Source organism: Brassica napus, chromosome A9 (genome assembly GCF_020379485.1).
Source record: "Brassica napus cultivar Da-Ae chromosome A9, Da-Ae, whole genome shotgun sequence".
In the NCBI taxonomy this organism is placed as follows: domain Eukaryota; kingdom Viridiplantae; phylum Streptophyta; class Magnoliopsida; order Brassicales; family Brassicaceae; genus Brassica; species Brassica napus.
In genome coordinates this window covers 39103054-39114111 of record NC_063442.1, presented here as the reverse complement: position 1 = coordinate 39114111, position 11058 = coordinate 39103054, and the positions used below count along the sequence as shown (strand labels likewise).

General features: G+C 35.9%; 2 protein-coding genes across 2 annotated transcripts; both read right to left on the bottom strand.

Moving 5' to 3' along the window:
• Window positions 1-300: 300 nt before the first annotated feature.
• On the bottom strand, window positions 301-3442 carry LOC106368643 (wall-associated receptor kinase-like 14). The gene is made up of 4 exons (XM_013808649.3): window positions 2974-3442; window positions 1984-2772; window positions 1804-1875; window positions 301-1727 (listed from the first exon to the last, which is right to left on the bottom strand). Exons 2-4 carry the CDS (start codon window positions 2741-2743, stop codon window positions 460-462), a joined length of 2100 nt encoding a protein of 699 aa, XP_013664103.2. The 5' UTR covers window positions 2744-2772; window positions 2974-3442; the 3' UTR covers window positions 301-459.
• Window positions 3443-5696: 2254 nt separating this feature from the next.
• LOC106368642 (spermidine sinapoyl-CoA acyltransferase) lies at window positions 5697-9966 on the bottom strand. Its single transcript, XM_022691334.2, has 3 exons — window positions 9440-9966; window positions 8854-9099; window positions 5697-6453 (listed from the first exon to the last, which is right to left on the bottom strand). The coding sequence occupies exons 1-3, from the start codon at window positions 9893-9895 to the stop codon at window positions 5809-5811; spliced, it is 1347 nt and encodes a 448-aa protein (XP_022547055.2). The 5' UTR covers window positions 9896-9966; the 3' UTR covers window positions 5697-5808.
• Between the last annotated feature and the right edge of the window lie 1092 nt (window positions 9967-11058).

The window sequence follows — 11058 nt, the reverse complement described above, 5'->3', positions numbered from 1 at the left end:
GACCGAAGTCTGTTTTCCGTACCTTACCAAATAAAAATCTTAACAAATTTATATATATTATCATGTGTTTTCTATTAAATTTTGTAAATACTAAAAATACCCAAAAATATTTTTAATGTATATATTTTCTTTGCATTTAAAATAATTTCATTTTTTTTTAAAAAAAATATGAAATTTTTAAGGGTTTTAAATATTTTTCCTGGTTAGGGTCTGTATAAATGTTAAGCCAGCCTGAATATTTTAACTTCTAATCTGATACGTACGACGATTAGAACATTCTTACTAGACTTTATGTGGTAATGATTGAAATATTGTTTACATTTACTCATGTATAAAACTGTAGCCTCCATCGTTAATCTCTCTACTTATCATTATGAAAACTGAATGATGTTACAAAAGCTACACAAAGATGAACTTACAAACAATAAAGTGGTACAAAGCGTTTTGAGATCATTATCATCACCTGGGCATGTTACCGAGTAATGTATTTGCAGACGGTGAGCTCTGTGCACTTAACCAAGGATCTTGAACCGAGACTGGTGAGTTATCATTCATCTCTTCGACAGAAGCGAGGATATCAGGTTGCTTGGGAGGGACAACAAGTCTTCTGCTTCCTGCTAATGCTTTTTTAACTGATGCCGATCTTTCGCTTCCCTGATCAGATGACCTGAGAGAACCGGTTGGTGAATCCAAGCTCATGTTTGGGATCCAGCCGCTGAGCCGTATCTGTTCAAGCTCGTCCGCTACTTCAGTCATCGTAGGTCTCATGTCACTGTGAAAGGCTAAGCATCGGAACGCGAGCTCAGCCACCCTGTGGATAGACGAGAGAGTCCATGCGTCAAGATTCAGGTCAAGAACCGGGTCTATAATCTCGTCCAGACAACCTGACCCGATTTTGTCGACAGCAAGAGCTGCCAAGTTGATTTCAGTATGCGGTCGAGTGAAATCGACAACTTTCAGTCCTGTAATAATCTCAGCAAGAACGACACCGAAGCTGTAGACGTCGCTCTTGTCAGAAAGATGGAAGCATTGATGGTACTGCGGGTCGAGATAGCCAGGGGTGCCTTGTGGAGCCGTTGAAATGTGTGAGGTTTCAGTCATTCCGAGCCTAGAGAGACCGAAGTCCGCAACTTTGGAGTTGAAATCATAATCGAGAAGAATGTTGCTGGACTTGATGTCACGGTGATAGATAGGTGGGTTCATTGCAGAGTGGAGATACGCGATAGCTTTAGCTGTTTGAGTTGCAACAGTGAGACGCACAGTCCATGGAAGACCGTCCCCTATCTCTCTCTGTAGATGTTCTGACAAAGTACCATGTGGCATGAACTCGTAAACAAGAACCGGGTCACCTTGGTCTATACAGCAACCCAAGAGACGGACAAGGTTCGGGTGACTCACAGAGGAAAGAAGCTTGATCTCATTCATGACTTGCTCAACACTCTCCGAGTCTCTGTGTTTGAGTCTTTTGATAGCAACCCATTCATCGTTTTGGAGCTTTCCTTTATATACTGTACCGTAGGCGCCTGTTCCTAGCCTCTGCTTTTCGGAGAAACAATTCGTTGCTTTCTCGACGTCCTTGTAAGGGAAGAATGCGACGCTTGTGTTCCCTGTGGCTTCAGTCAAAAGACGCTTTGCGCTTAAATGGCTTCTCAAAGAAGCAGACCGTCTCCGCTTACAAACGCACAAAAGAGCCAATCCAGCTAGCAAAAATGCTCCACCAACAGTTCCTATATGGTAGCAAATGAGTAAACAAAGCCAAAGATCCATTAAAAACGAACAAAAGTTACAGAATCAAAGAGTTACCTCCTACAACAATAGCAAGGTTAGATCTACAATGTCCCCGGACCAGCCTTGAACCATGGCAGTTTGGTATTGCTGCAAAGGCAGTCAACAACATCATTAAAAGAAGTAATAAATAATCTATACTTGAATCATCTTTTAACAAGTTACTCCAACTTTTGAAAACCATTCCCACTGACTAACCTTTCCGGCAAGGAGACTTGATGTACCCGTCGCCGCGGTATCCCTCCATACATGAGCACCGGTGTCCTGCACTTCCATCAGGAGTTTGAACTGGCGTACACATGGCATTAGCCCCGCAAGTAGAGTCTCTCGTCTCACACTCCCCCTTCACCCACCAACCCAACCTAACCCGTTCAAACTCCAGCGCTATTCCTTCATTCCCACTTACAGACTCGAACGCAACCGACGAGAACAGCTTCTTGCACGAGCTCCTCCTCAAATCCCTCATACTAAAAAACCTAGCTGTACCATTGGAACTCGAGTTCGTCTCAGTAGAGAAACAACTCACGTTATCCTTCCCTAAGGGATCACAGCTCTGCAGATTCAGCTTAGTCTCCAAGAACTTCTGCTTGATCGAACACCCGTCCGTCGCGTTCGTGCATTCCTCCATCAGGAAGCTGTTCTCCGACGTCGGCGCGTAAACCTCCCCGAAGAGCGGCGTCATGGCTTCGATACTACGGTTGCAGTCGTGCGGGACGCCGACGAATATGTTCCCTTCCGTCGCGTTCACGTTTCGCACGGAGAAGCCTCCGATCTGCGCTCCCTCCGTCGCGGAGCAGGTGAATTTGATCGGGCAACCGTGTGAGAATCCGAAAGGGTAAGGCATAATAATTCCACGGCATGTTCCGTTACAAGGAGATGAGTAAGAAGAGACGGATCCTCCGATGATGACCGTTAAGATCAAAAATAAATTCAAGTTATGAGAAATCGCCATCATCATCTTATCGATGTTAATGATAAATCACCTTCCTGCAACAATATAAGAATCATGTGATGAAGCTAAAACCCTTAAGAGCTAGTAGGAGATTTAGTTGAGCTATTAAAGCTCTCTCAGCTCCTCAACCGTAATAAATAAATACACACATAGAGACGAAAGAAAGAGAGAGAAACTGAGTCCTCTCCATTAATGGCGGATACCATAGAGCTGAAATATTGATCGAAATAAAGTACCTCTGTTCTTCCTCTACGACGAGCTTCTTCTCTTCATCTTCTTCGCATCCATTTTTAAGAGTGTTCCACTTCGAGAAACTTTTAAAATCGTCTGCTCTTCGGTGGAGATTTCGGTTGATACTGATCGGAGAATCGAAATCTCCGTTTTGGGGTTTTCCGGTGATCTGCTTCCTAATCGGGAGAGTGAAAATTGAATTTTGATTAGAGACCGGAAGGGAGGAGAAGCGTAACGAGTGGGTGTCTATTTTTTCTATAAAGACGGATGAGTCCTTAGGAAAAGTCTGGGAACGGTTGTGAAGTGACGGATATACCCTTTTTGGTCAAGGTCAACTACCAACTTGTTTATCTTTGACTTGGCATTGAGACATTTCTTTATTTTTATTTAATTGATGCGTTTGTGAGTGGGTGGACAGCATACTATTTTTTCAAAGTAAAATTTTTATTTTAATTATAAGAGAAATACTTTTCAAAACAGATTTTTGATTGAATCTAGGAGTAACTTTCGTTCTTATTTTTCTTTTAATATATTTAAGACAGCATAACTAGCAAACAAAATGGTTACGTTACGCATGGATGTTAAGTAGCTGTTTTTTTTTTTTGTCGACTTCGGACCACAACGGACCGGCCCATTAGCCCATTAACTCTATGAAGGGGAGGCTCCTTCCTTTGGAGCAGAGGAGGGATTGAATCCTTGATGCCAAGGTGAACTTTGTCACAAGGCATGGTCACTGGACCATAACCATCTCGGCATGTTAAGTAGCTGTTGAACCACTGAAAGCAGGAGTGGACAAAAAATCTAAATCGAAACTAATCCGAAAAAATAGTTATGAACATGAATCAAAGCAGGTTCGAAATTTTGGTATATAAAGATAGAATACCGGAACCGCATCTGACTCGAACTGAAATATTTCATATATATCTAAATATATTTACATACTTAAATATATTAATTGTTTTAGATTTTATATCCAAAAAAAAATCAAATACACAAAATGTTTTAAAGTTGTTCAAAATATCTGAAAATATATATAAATAGTTAAAACTAAATATTTAAAACAACTAAAAATATTCAAAACACCAAAAATACTTGAAATATCTATATATTTTTAGGAATGTGTAAAAATCCCATACCAAATCAAGCCAAATCAATCCAACCAAACCCAAACCAAACCAAATTATATATCTAAACTATTTGGTTCACGTTTTCATCAACCCAAATGGTTTGGTTTGATTTGGTTTTAAACCCTAGACGAATTGATTCATTTGAAAGGACTTGAAGCACTTAAGCTATAGGTTTCCGGTTCGTGTATACTTAATAACCTAAAGAGAGGGTTAAATTACTAGTGTTTGTCTCTGAACCTAGGAGGATTAATTAAGCCTTAAAATAAAAGGAGAAAAAACTTTAAATTATTAGTTTTTATCTTTATTTTTTTGTTTGTTTGATTGATTGCAAGAAGTTTCGCGCCAAAATTCTCATATTTTCTTGAGCCATGAATAAGAACCGGTTGCTAAATTCTTTCTCCGCTGTTGCTAGGATTCGTACTTGGCGTTTCCACCCGTAAGCCATAAAGTTTTACCAATAAAGGTAGCAGCTTCAAATTTTTATTTCTAATGTTCAGTCGTCGCAAGATTCTAGTTTCTCATAATCTTTGATTCTTTTCTTTAGTAAGCTTCCAAGATCCGGTGGTAGGTAACCAAAAATCGATTTAACAAGAAAAACTTTTTCAATTGATAACAAAACAAGAATTAGTGAGTCTTTCAACATGGCTGAGTTCACCAGCAACTTGGTACTTGAGATATACTCATGAACACTCCAACTCATCATTGTTATGGCAGAAGACATGGGGACGTAATATCCGGTAGCAATTCCGCCATTATAATAAACGCTTGTATAGGGGTCCTTTGACAAAATATATATGCGATCAATAATAAGTTTTTATGATAATATTTTCTCTGTAAGTTTTAGCTGCAACACCAAAACATAACAAATTATCAGTCTTTGAGATACAAGTTGTACAATACAATAATCACTTATAACATTGAGCATTCAAGAAGTTAAGCGCATGTGTATTTGTTTTATAGTTGGTTCTTGGCCAAGGCTCTCACTGTCTTTTACTTTTGTGCTTGGTTTTTTTATAATGTGGTGTTTGTGTGTGGGTAGTCCTTAAGCTTTTCCTAATTTTTATTAGCACTGACTCATCATGGTTGAAGCTTTGTCTCTCTGTTTCTTAGGACTTTGTCTCCTGAGATTTTATACTTGTGGGCCGAAAACGTAAGCTTTTAACGTGTGGCTAGTCTGGACCCAATACGATGGAAACTATTATACTCTTGTATAATAAAAAAAAAAAGAAGAGATTTTACATCCGGTGGTTTGGTATTCCATAAATATCTCTCATCTATCTAGAATCGCATCTCTACACATTGAAATAAAACATTTTAATAGCCCCCATTTCTAAAAACAAATATATATATATATATATATATATTAGTGTAAAATATGTTGTGTAAAGAACAAGATATATGATCATTTTTTAAAACTGTTTATAGAAATAATTAAGAATTGGATGAATATTATTTTCTCATAGTTAAAGTAAAACTAATTTATGAAATACTATAGTTTCTTAAAAAGAAAAGTTTTGTTCATAACATCGTCAAATTAATTTGTAAAAAAAATATTTTGAATAGTGTTCCATAAATTTTACTTTTTGTGAAAACAGTCTAAATGTAAATGGTAATAACTTTTTGTGAATAGATTATTACACTTATTTTTTTGGTGTAAATTATTACACTTATTGATGTTTATTTATTAAGATTCCCACATCAAAGAAAAAAGTTTCAGTTTAGAGCATTCATCTCTTCTTTAAACTTAACCATTGCAGCTCTTGGCAACGTAATCATGACTTGAACCCCTCCGACCATTGAAGGTTCTAACCTCGACGCTGGCATGAACATACTAACAATTCTAGCTATCTCTGCTGGAACCACCGGGACAATATTCACCGGCTCACCCCACCCAAAATCCATCGATCCAAAAATCCCTATGTTCCTCCAGTCCGTCAAACAAAATCTACCTTTGATCGTTAAGTTCATATTGATGATACTTTCAATGTTCGCAAGCTCTTCTTGGAGATAATCTTTATCGTATGCCTTTCTCTTTGCTTGTTTTATGAGCTTCACGATGTCTGAGATGGTATGTTCTTCCACTTCCTTAACAGTTAATGGCAAGTACACGTCTATGTATGCATTACCGTAGTATTCATCGGGCAAAGGTGGATTCACTGCATTTCGGATTCCTACAGCTACACCCAAAGATGTGACTCCATCTCCATCCAAACTCAGAGCTTTAACTCTTGACTTCCACAAATAAGCCCCTACGACTTCGAAAGTAGTGAGTGTCTCATTAGAGAAGTCACACTCTTTTGATGTAGCTTCTTTCAGTTTTCTTATGCTCTCAGCTCTAATATTTATTTTCTCAGTTACCTGATTACATATATCAAAAATGGTAGAGTTAGAAATATTTTTTAGATTATAAAATAAGAATAAATAATTTAGCCCATCTATTTCTTTTAGTTGTTATAAAATGAGTTTTGATAAATGTTTCTGTAAAAAGAGTAATAATCATAATAGTTTTTCGAGAGGAACAAAAATATTTTGAGATTTCTTTAACCTAAACATCTTAATTCTATTATACTTGCAGTCCAAAGTGTTGACCAGAAAAATAACATCCCATTTAAAAGTTTGTTGTTCTTTTTTAATGAATATACCAAATGATTCATGGAAAATGTTGAATTATGGTTTCAAATTAGAGAATTACATTTTTTCCTCCAAAACAAGAATCGCATATTTGATTTATAGATATAATCGTGAAGTAACCCGGAATATACAGAGAATCAGAAATCCAAAATTTCACTACTAATTATATATATATATATATATCTTAGATATTTTCCAACAAAATATAGATATATGTATCATTTATACACATTGTTATAACATACACATCTTAATACCATTAGTAATTTTATAATTCAAAGAAAAACATCAGTAATTTGACATCTGATTTTTTGAAACAAGTTTTGTTTCATTTTTAGCCAAAGTTTGTCAGCACGCAAGAACTATTTTTGTATATTGCATTAATTACTGAATCATTTCAAACAATTCAATTTTGCTAGCTTTTAACACTAGACTAACGTCTTTAAGTGATTGTAGTTGTCGAGTAGCCTATTCACTGAGTTTTCTAATAGATTTATAGCGTGACACCATTTTGATTTGCCAAATAAAAATGGTTAGGGAATTTCAGTTGAAGATATCTTTCGTTGAATAGTGCAACCCAAAAAGGTAAGAAAGAGATTTGAAAAAGTTTTATCTAAAAACTTTTGAGATATCTATAAAATATTTGTCTTTTTATGAATTGTCAATTAGTTTTTTTTTCAAAAAACTGTATTAATAATTTATAATAAAATAGCAATATTTTTTTTTGAAAAAAATAAGAATCGCATGGATAATGCTCCTGGATAATTCTTCATGTAAGGAGAACCGTTCCTAGCCTATACTTGTAGGAAAATTATTCAAGTGGGAACCACTAAACCAATCCTTAGCTAATTTTGAAATATTTCGCAACTCCAAATATGTTAAAACTGGATAATATCACATATTATTTTCTTGGTTTTATCATAAGGGTTCATAAACTCGTGTGAAAGGGTCCGAAATCATTTGCAGGAAAGTTTCCTAAAACCTTCGTAGAGAAAATAGTCTTTTAATATTTTTAGAAGGGGTTATTGATAGATTAATTTTAAAGGAATTAAAAAGTTTAGAGATTCCATTGTGGTTTAGGGTTTCAAAATCTTAGTAGAATTATTTGTTATTGGCTTAGAAACTTATAAATTTCAATAAAATCCTCGTTTATTCAAAAGATTTCATTAATTTTGTAATTATATATATTCAATTCTCTGGTTATCAAGACATAAATTCTTTCAAATTTTACTCATAAGACTCAGTTTTAGAAATATTATATATATTCTTAAGATTCTTTAAAATTATTTAACAAAAAACAGATACACAAACACACTTTTTTATTACTTTTTATTCTAAGTGAAAAATTATGAAAAAAGAGAATTATAGATAACAAAATCATCAAAAAGTGATGTAAGAACAATTTGAGAAAATATTATCTAGAATCATGAAAAAATTATAGGTTGATCTTGAATAAGAATATGAACAAAGATCACACAAAACTTGAAACAAAATCACAACAAGACAATACAAAATGTCAAAACAATTATTATTAAAATGCAACAAAAAATATTTTAATATTAAATAATTAGAAAACAATCATTTTATGTGAAAAGTTCATAAGTTCTTAGAAAACATGTATACACATTATTCTACAAAATAAGTTTTGAGAAAAAAATATGAAATCCATGATAACCGAAATAATCAGTGACATCACTTTCTTTTCTTCGATGTGTGGAAATCATCAAGTCGCCGGCGTCCTGACCCACTGGCACCGGCGCCCAGACCAACTGGCACCGGTAATTTGAAAACTTTGGTGGGCGAAAAATTAATATATATAATTACAAAATAAATTCATTATTTGTTAAATCTACTTGGCTTATAAAATTCTTTTAACTTATTTAATTTTCTGAGTCCACAGAAATTCTATTTCCAATAAGCCTATCTTAGTTTCTTTAGGGAATTTCAATCTTTTGTTTTTTTCTTTTACTAAAAGATTTATGTTGGGAATTTCAGTTTTTTGTTAGTTTTTCTCTAGGGAATTTCAAATTTTGTTAGTTACCTCATTTATCTGTAGTTTCTATTTCCTCTGCCTTTACCAAATCTAATGAAAATTTCAAAACTATGTGATCTTGATTGTACACATACCCAATCATCAGTAGGTAAGTAGGGTGAAGCAGCCGTGTCGCCCCCGGGAATAAAAGAATGTTTATCGTTTTCTTTAGTCTTTCCCACGAGCCTCTCTCTTTCCCAAACCGGCGTCGCCAGTGGCTTCTTTTTCCCCCGGGCCAACTCCGTTAAGGCACACATGATATGTCCCTCTCCATATCCATCGCACATTGAATGGGACAGAGCAATCCCTAAGATGAAGCCTCCACATTCAAAGTTGGTCACCTGTCATCATGATTGGTATTTCACTGAAGGTGTTTTTTTGTTTTGTTTTTTTTTTCGGAGAAAATGGACAAGAAGACAAGTTTTAGGGGATTTGGGAAGACCAGACCGATTTTATTTTATTTTATTTTATTTTTCCTCACACTGTCGGTACTCATTATTCATTAATATGGTAAAATCTAAAGGTTTCAAATTACAAATCCACTCTTCTTACGAAAAAATAACCTAATTTATATTTCTTAATTAAACGTGATCAAATATATGCAAGATAAGTAATAGGTCTAGCTATTTGCATGCATGAAATGTTCGTCCTTATCATATGAAACATAAATGGTTTATGTACCTGCAAGGCAAAAGGTGGATAACCATCCTTATCCACTCGAAGCTCTGGCAAGAACTTCAAGGCTGTATCTGAGTCAATGTTCTCTAGATACCTCAAAGAAGAAAGCTCCACGTTTGCAGTAGCCACCGTGAACGGCACACCGCCTCCCTCGCCGCCGCAGCTCAACTGAATCTTCCGATCAGTCTCCCGCCGCTTCATAGTCCCCGAAAGTGGGTAGTAGTAGCCAAGAAGTAGAGACAAAGCCTCCCTAACCAAATATCCCGGCTGGTTATCATCACCAACGACGTTCCTGGCTTTGAAAACGTAACATAGCTTGTAAATAACTTCGTTGTAAGGAGCATTGTCAAGTGTTGAAAGAGAAAGAGTATGTGAAGGTATGCGCTTTAGTGGTTTCACCATTTCGGTGAGTTTTTTCTCGACCATTAAAGGGATCGATGAGCTTTTTTGAATCGACATGTTATTTTTTCTACTTGTTTGATGAATAAAACTCTTAAGAACTCTTTCGTCTTTTATAGAGAGAAGGGCATCTGTCAAGATGTTAATTCACGTTTGTTTTCTTAGTGAATTGAGTGGTGGAGCAAAGTTAGGTTACCGGAAAAGGACATCAGAAGACTATAGGTTGTCCAGATCTGGTAAGTATAGCATCTCCCTGACACGCACCAAATCTGGCCACTTATCAGGATTATAATTCACTTTTGTTTTCTTATCATAAAATGGCCCGCAACGTTAAAATGGTCCGCAACGTTGACGGTGGACATTATAATAGCGCACGTTAGTCTTGGCCACGTCAACTTTTAAGTTTTTAACATTTCAACAACTGTTAATCTTTGCATATAAGACTATCAGATTTGATTTCAGTGTCTTGCATCTAATAGGCTGGTGGAGCAATAGCTGAGTGTCTATGAAAAGTTCTACAGGAAATTTATTTGCCTAATCACATGCTGCTCCTATTGTTGCTCACGCTGCTCATATTGTCGATATTGCATTGTCTGCTGCGTTTATAGTATTTGTTGCAACATTTGCATCTCAGTAACAATTTTGCTGTTGCTAGCGTTGTCCATGATGGCGATATTTTGGTCTTTGATTTGGTCGACAATAGAGAGAGTAATGTTACATATACATAAAAGAGAGGGAAACAAAAGAGGTTAGATTTATCAAGGAGCTTGAACAAACAACAAAAGAAACATAACAGAGGGAAATGGCAGAGTGAGGGAGAGAAAGACTGAGAGATAGTTTAGGTTTTTCGTCCCAAACTTCTTTTGAAGGCCATTTTGGTCCTTCTACGCTGCATTAGTCTTGCACCAATGCTATCTAGATTAGATTCTTGAGTCGGTTTCCTCTTACTTCAGTTTCTCGAGTATTCATTGAGTTACCTATGTTCAGTTTCTCCTGAACATCGACTGCAAGACGAGTCTTTTTGACATGAAGAGAATAAAGAACAAGAGTAAAGACATGAAGAACATGATTGATCATGGACAGGAGATTATAAACAGGAGATCATGGACAGGAGATCATGGACAGAAAATCATGGACAGAAAATCATGGACATGAAATCATGGACAGGAAAACTGAAGCAAGGAAATGTGTGAGACTGATTTAAATATCTTGCCTGAAGTCTT